At 45.0% G+C, this 21,099-nt stretch overlaps 2 protein-coding genes across 3 annotated transcripts in view; one reads left to right on the top strand and one right to left on the bottom strand.

The window, feature by feature from the left end:
- rai1 (retinoic acid induced 1) overlaps positions 1-2,186 on the top strand; it is a 14,642-nt gene extending 12,456 nt beyond the window's left edge. The window contains exon 4 of the mRNA XM_030375371.1: positions 361-2,186. Coding sequence (XP_030231231.1) covers positions 361-369 — 9 coding nt within the window. The 3' untranslated portion in view covers positions 370-2,186. The remainder of the gene's footprint in view (positions 1-360) is intronic.
- Positions 2,187-2,463: 277 nt separating this feature from the next.
- On the bottom strand, positions 2,464-20,482 carry srebf1 (sterol regulatory element binding transcription factor 1). Of its 2 annotated transcripts, none has more exons than XM_030375389.1 (19): positions 20,124-20,482; positions 17,726-18,367; positions 15,910-16,085; positions 15,487-15,627; positions 14,872-15,090; positions 14,476-14,590; positions 14,174-14,328; positions 13,472-13,688; positions 12,496-12,680; positions 11,785-12,046; positions 11,225-11,391; positions 9,472-9,640; positions 8,969-9,077; positions 8,713-8,822; positions 7,538-7,670; positions 7,023-7,188; positions 5,826-6,077; positions 4,870-4,981; positions 2,464-4,420 (listed from the first exon to the last, which is right to left on the bottom strand). In XM_030375389.1, the coding sequence occupies exons 1-19, from the start codon at positions 20,227-20,229 to the stop codon at positions 4,200-4,202; spliced, it is 3,657 nt and encodes a 1,218-aa protein (XP_030231249.1). In that variant the 5' UTR covers positions 20,230-20,482; the 3' UTR covers positions 2,464-4,199. The 2 variants fall into 2 exon arrangements, with proteins under 2 accessions (XP_030231249.1, XP_030231242.1); XM_030375382.1 differs by having other exon boundaries at positions 15,904-16,085.
- Between the last annotated feature and the right edge of the window lie 617 nt (positions 20,483-21,099).

The following is a 21,099-nucleotide window of genomic DNA, read 5'->3' on the forward strand; positions in this document are numbered from 1 at the left end:
TGCACTCTGCACATACACATCCACACAGACAATCACACACACACACACACACACACACACACACACACACACACACACACACACACACACACACACACACACACACACACACACACACACACACACACACACACACACACACACACACACACACACATCTTGCCATTGTAATGCCAACAGCCAACAACACGTGTAAAGCATACAGTATAGAATATTGTAGATAATATAGCATACATTTATGCATATGCAATGGCAAGAAGAAGGATTGATACCTTCTTGGCAGTTTTCTGATTTGTGCTTGACTATCGATCTGTGGAACTAAACCAGCTTTCCTCCTCCTGTATGTTATTTTTTCTTCAGGATCTGTAAACTCAATCCAGTGAAACACCACCACCACCGACCTCCACCCATCACACCTCCCTCACATCAGCCAAGTGTGAGCTGTGCACCGAGGCAGAAAATATCAAACGAAACTAAAACACAAGACATCCTGCCAATGTGCCCCCCCACCCTCTATATACCTGACCAGCGAGCTCGACTAGTGTGAAAGACTGAAAGGTGTTTCAGCCAATGAGGCTAGGGCCAGGGCCAACTGCTGGATGGTGTAGGAGCTTGCAGAAGTAAAAACAACACGAGAGAAAGGATCCTCTGAGCTGTGGAGATTCTTTTTATCTCTCTGTCCCTCTCCTTGCTAACTCGAAGGGGAAAAATGTTATTCCGGACCGCTGGAAGGCATGAGGGGTGGCAGCTGCAACCGTCAACGGAAGGAAGAGAGAGAGAGAGAGAGAAGGAAGAGAGAGAGCAGCGACGCTACAGAGACGAAGGATCCCGGCGCCAAGGGCCGAGTGGACGGAACTCCCAGCGAAGTGTGTGTGGTGTGCATGGGTGTACGTGTGTGTGAGTTCAGCCTGCGGATGAGGTCACTATCGTATTCAGACACCTGGTGGACACTGATTGGATAGCTGCAGCACCCCCTGCGACCACCTTGTCAGAGGGGGCAAGAGCCACGTGGGTGTGAGGGAGAATCCAAGAATTGTCATTCTATGGATGCGTCGCTGCACACGTTTGTGAGTGCATTGTGTTCACGAGGCTGACGAAAAGTGAGCTGCTCCAATTTGGACGGCGGCCAACCACTGGATGTATCACATCTTCATACATGTTGAAAAAGAAAAAAATGAAAAAAAAGATATTAAATACTAATAAAAAAAGGAAATTGTATACAATTACGTGCTTTACAGGTTCTAAATATTCTGAAATCGATGAGTAAGGAAGAAGGAGGGGGAGGAAAAAGGACAGTATTTTAATATAATGCTCTTATGTTCGGAGATGTATTTTGATGTGCATTCAATGACTATACAGTCACTTCATTTTCATTGGTATATACCGGACATTGTGTTATTATTCAGCATAGTATATACAAAAATATGACAATATGGGAAAAAAAAAAAGAATATGAGTATCATTGTCCCATTTCGCTGTGAATGCGTGTGTACAGGTGTACCGTACATAAAGGTGTACAGTAGATACGTGCTATCGCTACCTGAATGTGAGCAGGGTCCAACCGGAAATCAGGTCATTTTGTCTCATGTCAAACCCATAGTTAAACAGTCATTGTAATGTAATGACGTCATCGATTTCAACATATTGTGATAGCAGAGAAAGAGTTTACACACACACACAGTCAAGCCAGATTTTTTGCATTATGTCTTGTTTGTCAAATGTAGCCATGGTCATTCACCATGCTACATTTCATCGGTTCCCTATGTCTAGGGTAACAGTGGATAGTCATCTCAACTGGAGACATATTTAAGTGTTAGCGCATTGAGAGAAAAAAAAATGTTCAACACCAAACTCTTTTACAAAGCTCATTATTTAATGGTGTATATAAGTATTTGATTCGGTTTAAATGTAAGATGTGATGTACTAATATAATTGTGTATAGTATTTCCTAGAGATGTTTATTTTCTATAAAATGGAATATGTTATTGCTTATAAAAATGTTATTAAAAGAATCCATTAAAAAAAGGAGGACCTTTTTTGGGAATGTCACTTAGGTTGGAGCATGCTGTTTTTATTGATTTCCTATACATGTCTGTTGATTTGGAATCACGAGCATCACTTTGTTGGAAATGTTTTTTGTAACGCCAATGTGAAATATACCAGCACCTTTCAATGCTGCCAAGACCCCCCGTCTGCTCTTTGTCTTTACTGAATGTCACTCATAGAAAAAAACTAAATAACTACAGCGGCCACACCAAGGGAACCAGAATAATACACCAGGTGAAGCCAGCACGTTAAAAGAAGAGTCACACCACCATAGTAAAAAAACAAAATGTTTACTAAAGGTCACGTTCTCCCTGAATACCCATGAGAAAAGCCCTCTACTGAAATGTATTTATCCCAAGAAACCTTTTCAATTTCTTTGAGGAGATGTCAGTGCAGAGGCTAGTTTTTTTGTTTTTGTTTTTTTGCCAAACGATATATTAAAAGTTAACAATATAGCATACATACAGGCTGGCTCTTATTGGCAATACTTTTTCTTAAGAAACTGAGATGTCTGCCTTTAGAGTTCAGTGGCAGACCTTGTCATCAGGCTAGACGGGCCACCGTCCTCTGCAGCTTGATATAATACTTTGCTATAGTTACATTCAACTATCAAATAAAATAAAAGGTACTGTATTTGTTGATGATTCAACACCATATAGAAAACAGACTATAACAATTTGTTAAAAAACATTTATGTACAGTGAACATGGAGAACAAAGAAAGACAGAAAAAGAGAAGACTGGAAGAATGAATAAAATGAGTTGGTCCGACAGGTAGATCGCCCTTCCCATCTCAATTGAAGAATCTTCCAGTCTCGCAGATTAATGACATAGCAAAAATAAAATGACCATTTGATGGACAACCAAACCGGATTCTAAAAATGCTATTTTACAGTCGTCTACAATCAAATATAGTTCATTTGAAACCAGGACACAAGTGAACAAGAACAATCTCATAATGCATTATGCAAGGAAATGCCAAAGGGGGAGTTGTAGGATAAGACAATAGGTCTTTGGAAAACCGCAAATATTTCAAAACTGTTTAGATGATGCAGCACTTCACTGATGGTAATTAAACAAGTTTGTCGGATGCTGTGATTGGATACTGCCAATGCTTTATATCATAGTAGCACACTCCCTATGCCATAGTGCAAATAGTCAACTGACAGATATTTTTTATTGCCCCGACAACACAAACCTGTTACAAAATAACAGAGGGTGGGGAAAAAAAATAAAACATTAACTTATTTGTTAAAAATACTGATAGATTAAAAGTCTTACAGATAAATACTTCTCCAATAGGTTTACAAACACACACAAACACAAACACACACACACACACACACACACACACACACACACACACACACGCGAAAAAGGGCAACCAAATAACTAACCAAATAACCTCACAAAGCAACATTAAAGAAATCGATAAGTCTTTGAAAATCCGCCTTGCCAGGCTAGTGCAGATAAATGGACTACATCTATACAACCACCAAAGTTGTACAAAGTCCGGATTTTGGTCGGGCCATGAGCAAACACAAAACAATGCATTTATGCATTCAGAACAAGCAAACCATCATCAAGTGAGGTGCCCATACAAGGGTTGCATCTTGTTCCAAATACTCGAGTAACTAAGATGAGAAAAAAACAAAACAACAATAATAGACATGTCCCAAAAGGATGCGATGGCACCTCCCTGTGGCCAACTAGTGTAAGTACAACAACAACACTGCCTGGGGAATTCACCCCAACCAAATTCAACAGTTTGAACAAAATTCCGGCAATCACATTGAATTAGGTAAATAAAATAACAAAAATGAATAGGGGCTGATATAGTACCAAATACTTATTTTGTCGGTAAAAAAAAGGGCAGATCTGAACGGATGAACCAGTATAGAGGATATGAGTTGGGATTGGGGGGGGGGGTACTCCTATGGCGCGCAACACGCTCCAAGATCAAAATGGCGGTGTGTGTGTACATGGGTGCGTGTGTGTGTTTGCAACCGTCCATCACAGTTAAACATTCATTTCATTTTTTTTATACATACAGTGTGTGTGTGTGCGTGCATGTGCTGCTGCGTATCCATGCACCATGGTCTCTTCCCTCCCCTCTCTCGCCCCCGCCCACAGTGTCCTGAACCCCCTCCTGCTCTAGCTGGAGGTGACGGTGGTGCCGCTGCCCAGCTTGATGATCATCTGCTGGCAGTCGTGCAGGGTGCGCTTGTCCCCCAGCATCTCCAGGGTGCGGGCCGCGTCCACCAGCATGCCCACCCGCTGGCCCGGCGCCGACAGGAAGGAGGGCGGCAGGTAGCGACAGGCCAGCACCGCCGCCTCCGCCTGCTCCCGCTGGCCGGGCTGCGCCTCACACTCCTCTGGGGGGGGGGGGAAGAAAGAATCAAATTGTTGGCGGTGCAGCAGGTAGTGACAGACTCAGACATTTCACGGTTAGTTTATAAAAGGCGAAACAGGAGATGATATAAGGGTAAATAGACCAAAAATAAAATGCATGCTTTCGATAAACAAATAAATAAAAAAGGAGAGGAAATAAGAATACGGTTATAAACAATAAGATGAATGTGGCATCAATTAAACAAATAAATAAAGAGAAACCAAACAATTGACCAAAACAATAGGATAAAGGTCTGCTTCCAGCAGACGTCTATTCCAATGCTGCAGCAGCGTTGCCCTCTCGTACACACACACACACACACACACACACACACACACACACACACACACACACACACACACACACACACACACACACACACACACACACACACACACACACACACACACACACACACACACACACACACACCTGTCTTGGCTCCAGAGGTGGCCCTCCGTCTTAGAGAGCGGTCCAGGAGCTGGTGGGTGCGGGTGGGGCTGGCCCCCGCCATCAACCTGGCGGTCGCCTCGTGGAGGAACAACTGGGGGGCAGAAGAGAGAGAGAGAGAGAGAGAGAGAGAGAGAGAGAGAGAGAGAGAGAGAGAGAGAGAGAGAGAGAGAGAGAGAGAGAGAGAGAGAGAGAGAGAGAGAGAGAGAGCAAGAGAAATGCAGAGATAACAGACGGAAAACCAAAGAGGGAGAAGAGAGAGACAAAGAGAAAAAGAGATGAAAAAAGAGAGAGGTATAGGCAGAGAGGAAGAGAGAAAGCAGAAACAGCAGGGGATGCAGGATGAGAGAAGCAACGGGAGCGAGAGAGAGAGAGGGGAAGAGAGAGAGAGAGAGAGAGAGAGAGAGAGAGAGAGAGAGAGAGAGAGAGAGAGAGGGGAAGAGAGAGAGAGAGAGAGAGAGAGAGAGAGAGAGAGAGAGAGAGAGAGAGAGAGAGAGAGAGAGAGAGAGAGAGAGAGAGAGAGTTCAAGGATGACTCACAGGATGTTCACATCTAGCACAGGGACTTTGCAGCTTAGTGTGCAGCTAAACAGAGATCAACACCTGCCTCAGGGCTCGGGGAGCCAGGGTAAGAAAGACGATCATTAGCGCCATCCAGCTAACACTAAGCTCCCCCTCCACCTGTGGACACTTCCGCCACCACGGTAACCAGAGCTACGCCAGAACCACATAACAAGCAGAATGTCCAAACCCTAGAGCCCCTCCCCTCTACATCAAGCCCATGTAATTGCTAATATCGTGAATTCGACATCGAGTCATCGGGATCCAACTCGCGCACACACCCCGTGACCCGAGCGACAACAGATTCACGGACGCATGTCGACACACACATTCCTCCTCTTTGTGTTGAGATGGTGGCCAGCCCCCCCTGGGACCTACCCGTCTCATGGCGGGCCTGAAGCTGTGGGCCAGCTTGCGCAGGGAGCTGAGGTCCTGCTGGAAGCCGTGGAGCTCCGGGGGCGACGCCTGATGGACGGCGCCGGCGGGGGGCGGGCCGGCGGCGGCCACGGGCGTGGTGGGGGCGGTGCTGCCGCCGGCGACGCCGACGACGGACCCGCTGGTGCCCTGCTGCAGGTGCCACACGTTGGTGCGGATGACCAGCAGGAGGTCACACAGCAGCAGCTGCACTACCTGGGGAGGACAGCGGGGTGAAGGAGGCCACAGGCAGCCGCTTTAAACAAGGTGAGGGAAAAACGGATTGAGCCAATGGCGAACCGCAGGGTAGCGACCCCACGCTGTTCTATACTGGCAAAAGTATCAATGAAACAGACAGAAAATACAGCTCAGGAAGCACCGCACAGGATGTGTTTCAACTCCCCCGTGTCATTACTGCAGGTCAGCCAGCACAGAGACTTCGGTAACCCTTAAGGACTTCATAAAAGGAAATAGGAACAAAGTCTTTGCAGTCCTAGAACACGGATGGGGGGGGGGGGTCTGAAAGGGGAAGAGCCAGGCAGGCAGGTCTAACTAGAGCATAAGAGCAATAGACTAAACGACTGTCTTTCAGTTAGTGGAACGGTGTGGAAGCAGGCCTGCATTAACTCCTCCCACCGTCTCCCAATGAATACGCCGGGCCTCGTTGCCTTCCCTCACACTCGGGGTACTTTATCGTTGTTTAAGGACCATTGCCAAGCAACGTTTAGGTGTCGAGGGTGCGAGTGGCCTGGTTCTGTGTTGCGCTGCAGACACATTGCACCCGGCAGAAACACATGCAATGCAACTACAATGCACCACAGCCCCGTCCGTGCGAACACACACATGTATAAAAAAGAGATCATACAAAGGGGACCTACTTTTTTTTTTTATTAACGACTTGTTCCAACTTGAACACGTCACTCGTGTTTGCGTTTGATTTGTAAGGGTAAGCCGGCTTGTGCGCGCATTCATCTTTTATTTTCGTGTTTTAGTGTCACTGTAATTCAGAAATCTGTTAACAGAAGTCCCCCTACAGGAATAATACAAACTGACCTATTGGCTTTTACCGACAAGCACATCTGCCACGTATGTGCGTGCGTGTGTGTGTGTGTGTGTGTGTGTGTGTGTGTGTGCGTGTGCGTGTGTGTGTGTGAGACGTACCTTGTCGAGGCTGGAGCTGTGGCAGTGGGGTCCCAGGTTAAGGCTGTCGCGCAGCAGGGCGCTGGCCTTGTCGGCATGGCTCAGACTCAGCAGACAGTTCTCTGGCCTGGACAGCAGCGCCCGCACCGCCCGGAACGTGTTCAGAGACGCCTTGGGCAACAGACTCCTGAACGGGGGGGCGAGAGACACACGAGGGACAGAGAGAGAGAGAGAGAGAGAGAGAGAGAGAGAGAGAGAGAGAGAGAGAGAGAGAGAGAGAGAGAGAGAGAGAGAGAGAGAAAGGCTTAAGAGGCGGCATCTGAATCTGTGTGTGTTTGTGCGCGAGTCTCACCGTACGCCTCCATCTGGTTCTTTTGCATGCACACAGAAACGCATGTTTTTACATTTTGGGTTGGAGTGCCTGTGTAAGCCTATCAATTTAACAAGGATTTATGACCGGTGCTCTTTCGTCGTGGCAGTTTTCAGCCTGTGTTTTTAGTGTCGCCCTTCCCCATGTTTGAGGTCCTCCTACTTACTCGGCGGTCTGGAGGCTGCGGGGCAGATGTTCCACAGCTGGATACAGCCGCTCTGCTGCCGCATCGTCCCCTTGGAGCCAGTTGATGATCACCACGGCAACCGAGGACCACCACTTGGAGTGCGGGTCGCAGCCTGGTGGGAGAGGAGGAGGAGGAGGCAATAAGTCATCACACTTGTGTCTGTGTGTGTCTGTGTGTGTCTCCTGCACTCCCAATCATCCATCACTGTCACAAAATGCCACCGGAACACAGACATTTTGAGGACTCATGAACATGATCGGGTACCTCCATTTGACTAGTCTCTCTTGCTCTCGCTCTACCAAATTGACAGCACTGAAGATGGATGTCAGCAATCTGCCGGACTCTCCGTCAACTCCTCCCTCTCCCCTGACAGGGCTAGGCCGGAGGACCGGCCCTAATGGGACAAGGCAAAATGGCGGGGGGATACAGGGCGATTGTCGTCCCAGCTGTGATCAAGTTACTCAATCATCGGAGGAAACGGACCTTACTTCACCGCGCCCCTCCCTGATATCCTGTGATCACATCGAGGTAGCCAGCTGACTCATGGAGTAGGAAGGGGCGGGGCGTCGGGAGGTTGGTGATGCAAGAAAATAAGCCCCAACCCACACAATCATTTCGGAAAAAATAAGATGGGAGTGCTACTACGTATTAAAAAAGGGACTGAGGGTAGCAAAGAGGTCACTATGTCACAGGGCAGGGCCGATTTTGAGATGGCTGGTAATGGCTTATCACACTCACACCTTTAAATGTTGCAGTTGATCCAGCTAGCATCAGATTTTAGCTGAACACATTACTATTACCCATCAGTTATGAAAATAAAGAAAGCTCAAAATCTAAGCTCACGGTGGTACCGTGGAATTGGAAGAAACCCGCAGAAATATGCTCGTCTCCAAACGTACATTATGGAGTGCTTGATAACCAAACGAGGCAAACTAAGTTCCTCAACCAAGGTTAAAACAAATGTAACCCTAAAAGGGAATCCCCATAGGAAAGGGGCAGTACTTGAAGGTGTTGATGACATCTAGAAGCTAACTCAACTAATGATGAGGGAGTCAACAGATGTGGGTACGTTGCAGATCCATTGATCTCTAAAGTCTTGAGGGAGAAGCCCCCCCCCCCCCCCCCCACCCCCTTCCACACCCCCAAGTACCTACCGGTGACCGTGGCCATGTTGGAGCCAATGGCGAAGGACTGGGTGGTGGCGCCAGCTGCATCCGAGGCACTGGTCAACAGCTGAAGATACTCCAACGCATCGGCATATTCCCTAAAAAATAAAAAATAAAAAACACACACACAGACACACACAATTATAATCCATTACATTTTTATATTATAATGTATGGGCGCCATTCTAAACAGTGAATAGGTCTGTGTGCTAGGAGAGCTGGTGTGTGTGTGTGTGTCCCCTACCCCTCTCCCTGGATCTGGTTCTTCTCCCCGTGGGGCTGGGCCACGCAGTACAGAGCTTTCTCCAGCAGATGCTCCCGAAAGGCCTGGGTAACCTGCGCCAGGGGGTCCACTGTATCCACACAATAAGAACAGACAGAGCTATAATCCCAAAGAGATAAATGGAGATCATACCACGGTGAATTGTTATATCACCATGATGTACCATTGTAAAATATTTTCATTTCAGTCATTTCATTTATTATCATTTGAAATAGATTTTTACTTGCATTTCTTATACATTTACATGGTCAGTTGTTTAATATATTCACATTTGTAGCAAATTAACATTCTTGATCATTTCAATTATGAATGAATGCAATTCTGACATTATTATCTTCATCCAATGCATCCCTGAACAATCGATCCATGAATGCATGCATTGCCACCTCAACTAACCAGCTATTTAAAACCCAAAATATATCTCTTGATCCGAGTGTGCGTGTGCCCGTCCCATGCCCACTGACCGGTGTTGCCGGCCTGACTGTAGATGCTCTCCTTTGGGGTGCTGCGCACGGCCCAGTCCCCGTCCACAAAGAAGCGGTGTCCCAGCGGGTGACAGAGCCACTGCATGGCGGGGGGCACGCTTCCACTGGCCGACAGACACGCCTGCCGTGCGCTGCTCAGGAACACGCGCTGAGGGTGGGGGAGGACAGGAGGTTGAATGATCGGGGTTGTTCATGTTGCACTTTATGTCATTTTAGGATATTTATCCGTAAAATATAAAAAAAGTGCTGGATCCCAAAGATTGTAAAATATCAAGTGTTAAATATAGGTCAGAGGGCTGGGTATCGCCACTGATTTCCCGAAGCGATTTGATTCAGATTCACAAGGTTGAGATGCGATTCAATTTCTGATTCGATTCAAAATCGTTTAGTCTGCAATACCAATTTTACTTCGATATGAAATTGATTCTCATAGAACTAATGATGTTAATCGTACAAGGAACCCTCTAACCTGTATAATGACCGTTTTGTGTCTGTACAGACGTCAAGTAAGTAGTTGAACAAGGTGTGAAATGAAAGGACATGACAAAATCGGAACACATCTGAGCCGCCCCCTGGGATAGAGAGAGAACCTTGAATAGGTTAACAAATCCCATATAGTAACCATGCGTTGATAACTTCAGTGTATAAACAACCTCAAATTTTAACCAGGCAGCCAGTGTAAATAAATAGGGTGAGAGCCACTTGTCAGCCTAAATTTAGTGTGTGCGTGCAAAACTTAACTTGTTGTGGATGTACCAGACATTGGAGAACCCAACACCGTCGGGTTCAATGGCCTATGGGTTCAAAATATCATCCGGCGGAGCACACAGCTTCTGGCTGTGATATTATATATGATATAGATATTATCGAGCTCTGCGATTCCGAACGGCAACAATCACTTTCTCCTCCGTGTTCCAGTTCAATCTGGACTTTAGGGATTGCACGCTGATGGGCTGTCATGACTAAGCAGTAGTAGAACAGAGTAGAATCACGCAGAATCCACATGAACCAGGTCGTTCACTATTAATCAATTCATGTCTTTGCACTGACTTTGTATATATTCCCACCGCACCTTCTTTTTCGTGTGAACGCACTTCTGATTAAAAGATTGTTCATATCGGATCATACCAGACTTAAAAACAGTTTTTATCCACAGGCCATCAGGCTGCTGAATGACTCTCTCAAACACTGAGGACACCCTGTATTTGCACTATATTCAATACTGTGAAATGTATTTATTTTCAACTGTGAGCTTCATAGTATGTACTTATCTACTAATAATATTCAATATCCAATGTATATATTCAAAAACGTCTATATTTCAATGTCTTTCAGGGCCTTCTGCTGTACGCGAACATTGCACATGCAGATATTTTTTGTAGTTTAGTTTATTTATCCACCTTATTTTAAGTATATTTTGCGTGAAGGGAACTTGCAAATTAAGAATTTCATTGCCCGGTGCAAACTATGTTTTCATTGTGTATATGACAATAAACTATCTTGTATCTTATATCATACAAATTAAGATGGATTTTAATCAGAAACTTGTTTATTTGAACCCAGCCATATCAGTAAACCTCACTCCCTTTCCCAATTCAGGAGTAATGCAACACAGTTTAGAATGACATGAGAATAGAATTGAGAATGATGTTTCACGCATGGTAAATCCATGTTAAGCCAGACGTGCGAGCGTTGGACTGTGAGCGGACCCGGGGCCCTAGAGGGGACCTACCGAGGTGAAGTGGAGGAACCGGGGCAAGGAGGCTTTGACCCTCAGGGCTGCAGAGACGTACACCTCGGCCAAGGTCACCACGGGCAGGCACGACCCGGCGCACTCCACCAGGTTCACCGCACTCAGGGCCTTGTGGATGGCTGACAGGTGGCTGCCGTTCAGCTTACCTGCACACACGCACGCACGCACGCACACACACACTTAAATACACTAGTCCACAGACAATTCTGGCGGTCTATGATCTGGTCCACATGAGACTGAAATAACTGATTAATCTAAAGTAAGGGCTTCTGCTTATGACTCCAAAAGGGTCATTACGGTAAAATCTTCATCAGCCATGCACAACATTATGAGGTCATTTACAATACTATGAACCTAATTGGCTAATGACAGGCCGACATAAACTAAACTAAAGCCCCCCCTCCCCCAAAAGAGTCTTGTATTAGTATTCCAATCACAGCATTATGAAAGCATTATGCCTTAGTCTAGCCATGTCCTACTAAAACCACGGGAGAGATTGGGAAGGGGCAGCAGTTTTCCCCAGGGCATGGCGAGCGTACCAGTCATGTGCAGCTGGTGGAGGCGGTGGTAGACCAGCGCGGCGTCCCGGCTGCTCTTGCGTGCGTCCTCCTGCAGGGGGCGGTCGGAGCGCAGGCCCCCAGCCTTGGCAGCCAACCACCGGCCCACCCAGATGCGCTGGAGGCAGAGGCGAAGCAGGGCCCACAGGGACGCACAGGCTAGGTCCAGCTGGGAGGTGGGCAGGGGGCGGCCCAGGGCCTTCAGGCAGGTCCACAGGTTCTGACTGGCCTGGGCGAAGTCTCCCTGAAGATGGAACGAGAGAAAGAGACCAGAGGACGATCAGGTTATGAAGTCTGTGTTTATTTATGTTGCATTTTTTAATCACTGGCTACAGATGTCAAGGGTTGAGTTTAAAGGGGGCAAATGATACAGAGTAGGAAACCAAGGAATTTAACTTGTAATGTCACGATGAATGTCAGGCAGTAAGCCTACCTTAATGTTTTCATGTATAGCTAACAAATCCCTTCAAATGGATCTATTATCAAGATCTTATCAATATATATATATTGATATACATTAATATCAGAACAGACAGGTCCTAGGCCTGCCTCAATTACACAACTTCCAAGTGATAAAGTCGACCAATATATCAATGACTAGCTAATAGCTAATGACTGGCTAGCTTTTGTTACCTTGTTGAATGTATTTCCCCTCCATTTCCCCTAAAATACATTTTAAGAAAAGATCCCCACCCGAGCCAGGTCCAGATCAGCTTGCTTGCGGTGTCTCCAGAACAGGACGGAGGAGCCAGAGTGGGGTCTGGTGACGGGCTCACCGTACACCAGCAGTCTGACCAGGACCACCGCCACTAGCACACCGTTTAACAACCACACCAGCAGCGTCGGCAGCATCCAGTCCATCACACCCCAAGAAGCAGCTAGGGAGCAAAACAAACACTGCAACTTTAATAAAGTCATGTGCCATCATTTTGTTCTCCATGTGGACACACACACACACACACACACACACACACACACACACACACACACACACACACACACACACACACACACACACACACACACACACACACACACACACGGTTAAGGCGTTTAGGCTAACACTAACCCTTTTCTTGTGGGGTTGGGCGATGGATTTTTCTTCCCACCTAATTAATAGTATCCAATATATCAGTCGTTGCCAAGTAAAATGTTGTTAGGTCTGTACATTGATGAGACCCCAACTTGCACCACATTCCTTGTTAGTACTAGTTCGCTCATGTTAAAAACATGAGGCCGAACTATACAGGTCGCACCCTGGGTCCCTTCAAACATACACATACATTAATTTGAATTGTTAGGACTTACACATCCAAACTTGCAGTTGTGGTGCATTAGAGTGTAGAAGTTCACGTAAACGTTGAAGATAACTCCTGAACTCGCTCAGAATCTTACTTTGCAGAACCTTATTTTCGTTACGTTTCGGTCAAAGAAAAAAACCGACAAAAATCTGTTTTCGACTTCAACGATCTACACGTCATTTTACATATTTAGATACATTTATACACATATTTACACATTAAATAAAATACACAATAAAATGTCTACAGCGTATGAGTCTAATCTCTTGGCAGCTACCCGATCTCAGTTGACCCCAGGTGGACGGCCTGACCGGGGGCCACAGCCCTACAACCTCTCTCTGGTTTCTTCCCAGGCGTCGGTAGCCTACCTGTCAGCCCGAGCATGTTCCTCCCGGTGCTGTGGGGAGAGGCATCACCGTTGTCCCCCACACCATCGCCGGCTCCGGTCGAGCCACAGAGCAACGCTGCCAGGGGGTTGAGGGAGAGGAAGAGGAAGGTGAAGGCACACAGAGCCATGCGAGAGCGGTCCAGCATGCCTCCCACCCCGCCGCCCGCAGAGGAGGCGTCCAGGGCACCGTTGAGGGGCTGAAGAGAGGAGAGAGAGAGATAAGGTTACGACAGACCAGGGGTGCCATCTATGGTTATACTCATTGACAGTTGAATACGTTTTTTTGATTAAAATCGAATGTTTAGTATACCAGAGACATGGTCATGTTTTAAATAAAATGTCTATAATGCAGGTATATCAAAAAGAGAGAGATGGTAACATTTCTGAAGCTTTGAGTAGAACTTGTATGGCATCTATATTTAGCAAATGAGGTAAAAACATGAAAATGTCATGACAATAAAAGTAGATCTATTTATATAAAAGTAGTTGTTTCAGAACTACAACAATGTGGTAGCGTGGATGCTATAAGATCAAAAATGTCTTCAGACCCTCTATAACCAATTGATGATAATGAACACAAATCGGGAGTCAACTAAACCCAAGACGCAAGCCCCCACCACCGATGAGACATGACTGCACCCTGTTACGTTCAGAGACCCTGGTTGTGTAAAGGGTGATGTACCTTGGTTTCCTCCCCCATCGGGCTGTCAGGTTCAGAATCGCTGCTACAGTGGGAGAAGGAGGTGGGAGACCCCACGTCTGAGGCTGGAGGGGTGGGCAGCTCGCTTTTCACCTCGGGGCCGTCCACTTCCATGGCAACAATGTCTTTAAGAGACTCTGAAGGAATGGATAAAGGATTTGAAAAATAAAAAGTATGATTAATAACAGTTGAATGATTCGTAAAAGAAGATTGATCATTAATGATCATTTGCAGCCATCACAAAAAAGGTGATGAAATGACAAGGAAGAAATGTTTAGACTTACTGTTTTTCTGGGCGGCCATTTTGAGAGAAATGTTCTCCTGTTTGAGCTTCTGGTTAGTTTGCTGTATGTAGCGAATATATTCTATCGCCTTTTTGAGTACAGCAGACTTGTTGAGCTGCATTGGAACGGGTAAAAAGTACACAAATCAGTCAGATAGAGTTCAAACTGTCAAAGTGGTTCCCCACGGTGTACAACAGCAGAAACATCCGATGTCTGTCTGATCGAGTCGAGTCAAACAACTTAATTGTTAGATCTTAGGCCCTCGGGTGCTCATGACTCACACATAAAAGCGTCTTTCATCTCGTTAGACCGAGAAAAAACCCAAACCCTTTTTTTTTTGTTTACAGATGCATGTTAACAAAAGTGCAGTTTGAAACCAACTCCAGTGAACCGTACCTTGGCCTCAGTTCCGGCCACCAGGTCCTTCAGCTCTAGGATCTTGTCATTGATGGAGGAGCGGTAGCGCTTCTCGATGGCGTTGTGTGCCGTGCGCTTCTCCCCCTTGTGCGGCAGGCCCATGGGCTTGCTGTTGATGGTGATGCGGTTGATGGGCAGCTTCTCGCCATCCATCATGATGGGCATCGTAGTCAGAATGGTGCCCCCGCTCATCAGGGCCTGCCGGGGGAAAGAAGTGTCAGGTCAGCCTCTCCGTCTCATATGATCATTAAAAAATAAAGATGTTATATTATCAATGCAACAGGAAGGACTGCTGTTGCGGGCTGCTTCTAATGTAATGTAAGTGTAGGATTCAATGCGTATAACATTGGGAAAAAACACAACATTTTAGACCAAAGGCACCGTAATATATGCAGGCTAAATTGTTCCCATTGCATGTCTCTGTGATTATAAATATTAATATACTCCTATTGCTGATGGAACAGGAACCAAGCCCGATCCCATGTATCTCATTTAGTTATTGATCAAAGCTTCTGCTTGGTTGAATGGAACACAGTGACTCGACTAGACGAGCAGGGCAGCACGCTACGGTGCGGTGTGATGTGCTGGCCTCACCTGGAGCGAGGTGCTCTGCACGGTGGCGGAGGTGGTGCCCAGGGAGGTGGGCGAGGACACGGTGGTGACGATGCAGGGGTCATGCTTCAGTGTGGTCAGCAGCAGAGACTCTGCCTTAATGAACTGGGGCTGCAGCAGCACCTGGGGTCCGGAACACGCACATTCATTCACCATGTAGTCCTCGAGCAGATGCTTGTATTTTATTTAAGCTATTTTAATCTAAGGCTACGTCTTTATTTTTTGCAGCCTTGGCTGTAACATAATGTTGTATTTGGGCAAAACATTCGACAAATGTACTCAACAATCATGTAAAAATACAGAAATATTATGTATATTGTTGGCAGTATCAATCCCTAGTGACATTTATGGTGCAATAGTATTCAATAAAAAGACACACACACAAACACAAAGACTCACACTCACAGGAACCTGCTGTACATGGGGTGCGATGGCCTGGACCGTGGTGCTCCCCGAAGTGCTCAAGAGAGAGGAGGTTGTGGTCAGCCCGTGGATGGAAGTTTGGATGGTCATCGGTTGGACCATAGCATTTGAGGATGACAGGGTCTGCACCGACTGGCTGACCCCTGCCTGAGTCACCGCTATGAATAAGAACAATACCGTGCAATAAGAAAATGCATTAGGAACAAGCCATAACAATAAGCAGCATTTATGAAGGTAAGAAATATAATTATCTGTTGCAATTCATTATATGGAATTAACCTGCGCTCTAGCCATTTTGCCCATAATTATACCAAAAGGAAGAGGGACTTCATACAAGGGGCCTTTTAAAAGCACATTACTATATTTGGATGACAATCAAATTTTATTAGTAGTCCTCTTTAAGTAGCTGGACCATTCCAATAGTCTGAATGCCATAAATTCCGACAGCATGGTAATAATGGTAATAGCATGGGTCATATACGGACAACAGTGTTTACTTGGTCAGCTATTCATCTCTTATCAGCCAGGCAGGTTAATGTGTAACCCTAACCTACAAAACTCATGTGGTTGACCTCAAGTGAGACTCAACGCAAGTTCTAGCATTCCACCAGAGTAGTAAGGTCAACGTATTTATGGTCACTAATAAGTGCGTTTAAAAACTATTTTTAGGCATGTGGGTCCATCACACACTAGGACATCTCTGTGACCTTAAGGCCGTATCTGGCTATCTGTGATAAAGAGTCTAGACCAGATTAGAACCAAGCCAGGCCTTTAGAAGAGGTCCTAATTGTGTTGATTTAGATGGTGTTTGAGGTTAATGGTTGGTTTCTTTAAATCCATGTCAGCCTATCCTATGCTGATTCTATCCTCCAAATTCTTTGTATAGAGCGTAGGGCTGGGCGATTAATCAAAATTTTGATCGTGATTTCGATTTTAGCGTCAAACTATCACAAAATTTACATAATCGAGTTTTAGAATATTATTTATTTTTTATAAATGTTTTATAGAAAGGGCAGAACAGCAGGATATATCTGTAAATCGTTTTAGATTGGAACATTTTCTTTTTGACCATTTTGTGTATTTTTCAAGGTGAAATTTCAAAGTTCTCAGTTACAACGTTTTTTTGGGAGACATGCTGAAAAAATACAAACTCAAAAATAATCGTTTCAATAATCTTGATTTCAATAGACCAAAATAATCGTGATTATGATTTTTCCCATAATCGAGCAGAACTAATAAAGCGTCATGTTTTGCCTCATGTATTCCTGAATATGCACCTTTTAGCAATTACTGAATGCCTGATATTGGAATAGGAAACTTCCTTTAAATAAACTGGTGTATCCAACTATTTATAGTTAGACTACCAGAAAATATGGAAGAATTGTATCTTCTAGTTAAAAAAAAAAAGGTTTGAGAACATGCTTGGGTTTTATAGAAAACCGACGGTGTGTTGTTGCAGGTCCAATATTATGGCTTTGAAGCATTCTAATAGGAACAGCTGCTGTGTCTGTTGCACCAACACACTTTTTTGTTTTACCCTAATCCCTGTATTCTGGTATTATCCAAGTTCACGAAAATTCTCCCCAACACATTATGGTTCCAGTTGCATCTCTCACTTGTGTTTAAGCTAAACATTAAAAAAAAGTTCCCATTCCAAATAGATTATAATGAAACATGCAAAGGGATCCATTTTATTAGGATTAAAAAATAATAAGAAAGGAATGTAGCTCCACATTGAATAACCCAGATACCAAAAGGAAGAACATTTTATTTGACATGTGGGAAAAAAATGCCTTACTTATATAGCCGTTCTGGTTGCTGTAGGAGATTCGGGCCTGAGGGGACAGAGCCTGGGCCTGTATTAGAGGCTGCACCTGGGACGGGGACTGCTTCTGCAGGGATGTTGGCAAATTAAACAGGGCTTGGGGCGTCAAGCTCAATGATGGGCTCTGTTTCAGAGTGCCAATCGGCGAAGAAAGCGACAACGCCACAGGACTTAAAGCGGGTTGGGGCTGCTCCACTTTGGGCTGCATGGGCCCCTGAGCCTGCTGCGGGGAGGTGGGCGGCGGCGGCTGCTGCTGCTGCTGCTGCTGCTGCCTGTGGCCGGAGCTGGTCACCTGGGCTAGCGGAGACTGCTGGAAGGTGTGTGGCTGGAAGGCCTTGTCGGGACTGGAGGTGCTACGGGTGATGGGAGGCCCTAGCAGGGCGTCCAGGTGTGGGCTGCTGCTCAGGATGGAGGACGACGAAGACGATGAGGAGGAGGAGGTGAGAGAGGAGGAGAGCTGGAGGCTGGCGGTGGAAGTGGTCGGAGGCGGTGGTGCTAGAGCCACTGACGGGGTGAGGAGAGGGAGGTCCTGTATGCCGGGAGGACCAGAGTAGGGAGGGGTGTCGAACAACCCAGGGAACTCCATGTCCTGGTTGTTGATAAGCTGCAGCATGTCTAAGGGAAGAGATACAACACAACATGCCTTTTATTCAGCCTCTAAGGAAATGTACAGCACATTATCGCATTATTAGAGACACCATCAAACTACCTATTCTATTTATTTGCAAATGTCAACATTTTTAACAAGAAACAGATGGGGCACACACCTCAGAGACCATATGACAATGTCCATAATCCTCCATAACTTTATCACAAGCTGGAGATTCATATGGCAACTTGCTGAGACGATGATTGATTAACAGGCCATTACTATCATTGAAAAGTTGAAGTTGAACTGTGTAGAGTAATAGTGGATGCATGTTTATTGATATTCTTTGTAAAATGGATATTAAAAGGGGGAGAGGGGCTCTCTCAGTGTCAGTATGAAATACAATAAAATAAACAAAGAAATATAAAATAAGTTACGTTGGATGATGCAGCTTAAATTTGAACGCATTTTATTGTAACATTGATTATTATGATTATTATGATGATTATTGTGAAATAAATCACCCATCTCTGAATGTAGTACAACTGGATAATTACTACGTATTATATTCATGGTAAAAGTGTGTGTATACGCCAAGGTGTTGCAAAGGCCTGTATTGTGACATTTAAAATGAAACAGATCTAGAAAACATGAAATAGCTCGGACCTCACTTTAAAAGGTTTGGCCATTAGAAATGATCAGACCACTAGTCTACACACAGCATCTTTAATTCTGTAGTTTTTGACTCAATTACAACCAAAATAAGAACTGTATCCCTCTGTAGCTATAAGAGATAGATGGCATTTAAAGAGAGCCTCGCACACAGATGTATAATAAGAACGGCGTCGTGCATAGAGAAACACGGCAGCCTGGATTTGGAAACCCAATGTTTTGCATGAGGTGATCGCGTCTAGCCAATCACAGCACGCCTTGGAGACTCACTATGCGGGCCAGCCCCCAAGACAGGGAAAAGAGCGAGCGCTTGTCTGTTGGGGGTTACTATCGAGCACGTAGACGTGGGTTACTCTCGGTCACATTTCGGGAGAAGAAAGTCTGACAGGTGCTGCAAGCAAGATGGGGTGCATGCGTTTGTATTCGTGCGTGCAGGTATGCACTCAACAGTGAAAATTTTACACTTTAGAATCAATCACACTAAGAGCTGCATGCATACTATTAAAATACCGTGGTTAATAATAGCCTTTAACTATTAAAAAGCAACTAAAAGTTTTGAAATTTGATTAAATTATATGCAACAATTCCAGGGATTTTGATTACTAATCCCATTCATAAAGCCCCTATGTGTAAAGCACTGGTTATGTCGGTCAACTGGGGTGGTGTGAACCGGATAAGGGGGGATGAACCAGGGTAACCTTTCTCTGGCGATACTTGGGGGCGGGTTCACAATGCAGACACAATCATATAGCCCCTTGCTCGCTAGCATTGGCTAACAGCCATACCAGGGGCATGAGAATACCCTATAATGCTAACGTTACCAAAGCGACAGACAAGCAACAAGCGATAGTACTAATGTATTACGTATTTTAACAGCAGATGACTCAAAGTGTTGGCGGTAAATAGCTAGCCTTAGCTCAAAATTGGGATGAGCACAGACAGCTTAAAAAAGTTACCCCATGAAAAGAAAGCAACAGTCTAAAATCTGAACTGTTAATTCTTTTTTTTGACTGTAAACAATCGAAATCGTACACTTCGGGATACGAAGAGCAAGACAATAAGAGCTAGTGGTGTACACAATATAGCCAGCCGTAAGTGACATATTCTTACCATCGATGTCATTTAGAAGGGCTGTGTCGATGTCGCTTGGGTCGTTTAGCGACAGCGTTGCATCCAAGTTATCCAGTGAAGGATCTTCAAAAGCCAAGCTATTCATTTTTAAAACCTCGATGTATTCCAAGTACACGTGAAATAAACACTAGCTAGATAAACACAAACCACAGCATTTCAAACTCCAACAGTCGCTGCATTTGCAAGAGTGCCACGAACAAAGTGGACTTAAACAGGCGAAAAGGAAACTCCAACTTTTTTATTGATCTTTATAGTAACTCATGTCCACCATGAATCGGAACTAGACAAGCCCAACTTAACTGTGTGGTTATTGAGAAACTATCGTGCGTATGAGGCTAGCCACCTGACACACATTGAGTGGCAGTCCCTCTGGCCAATCACTCCCCTCTGCCTTTTTTTTTTTTTGACGTTGGTAAACCTTGGGAATTTTGTATCAATGCAGTTTCCCAAGGTAAACATAATATAGTATTTATTAATAATAACTAGAAATCTCGATATATATATGTATATATATTCTGATAGATCATTTATGTTGCAAACCCATTTGTAAAAATGCATTACAGAATGTACCAAATCTCAATAATTATCCAATATTAAGTTACAATTCAATAATAATAATAATAATAATAATCTTTACTTAGACAGCGATTTTCGAAACAGATAGAAAAGCGCTGTAAATTATCGAATTATTATTATACTTTTACAGGCATCTTGTTTGCGTCGGATTAGACTCAAACAGCCAATCAAAAACAGATAGGGGTGGGTTATTTGTCAGTTAAGTTTGCTTGACTCTACGTTTTAGCTCCTCCTGTAGAACCAGAGAAATCAACCAATCGCCAGCACTGAAACCGAGTGGGGTGATCAGACGTCACTCCTCTCGCTTCAGCCATTACATCATGTATTTCGCCCAGTCCACAAGCGCCAAACAAAATTCAGTGGTGGTCAAAGAAATAGG

Source organism: Gadus morhua, chromosome 2 (genome assembly GCF_902167405.1).
Source record: "Gadus morhua chromosome 2, gadMor3.0, whole genome shotgun sequence".
NCBI classification, from domain to species: domain Eukaryota; kingdom Metazoa; phylum Chordata; class Actinopteri; order Gadiformes; family Gadidae; genus Gadus; species Gadus morhua.

Bases quoted from the DNA above. Each gene is read 5' to 3' on its own strand.
- srebf1 (XM_030375382.1), bottom strand. From the start codon at position 20,229: ATGAATAGCTTGGCTTTTGAAGATCCTTCACTGGATAACTTGGATGCA. The intron at 15,628-15,903 runs GTGAGTCTTTGT...TCCGGACCCCAG, and splicing joins TACAGCAGGTTCCTGTGAGT to GTGCTGCTGCAGCCCCAGTT. The intron at 4,982-5,825 runs GTAGGTCCCAGG...TCTGCCCCCCAG, and splicing joins TCAGGCCCGCCATGAGACGG to TTGTTCCTCCACGAGGCGAC.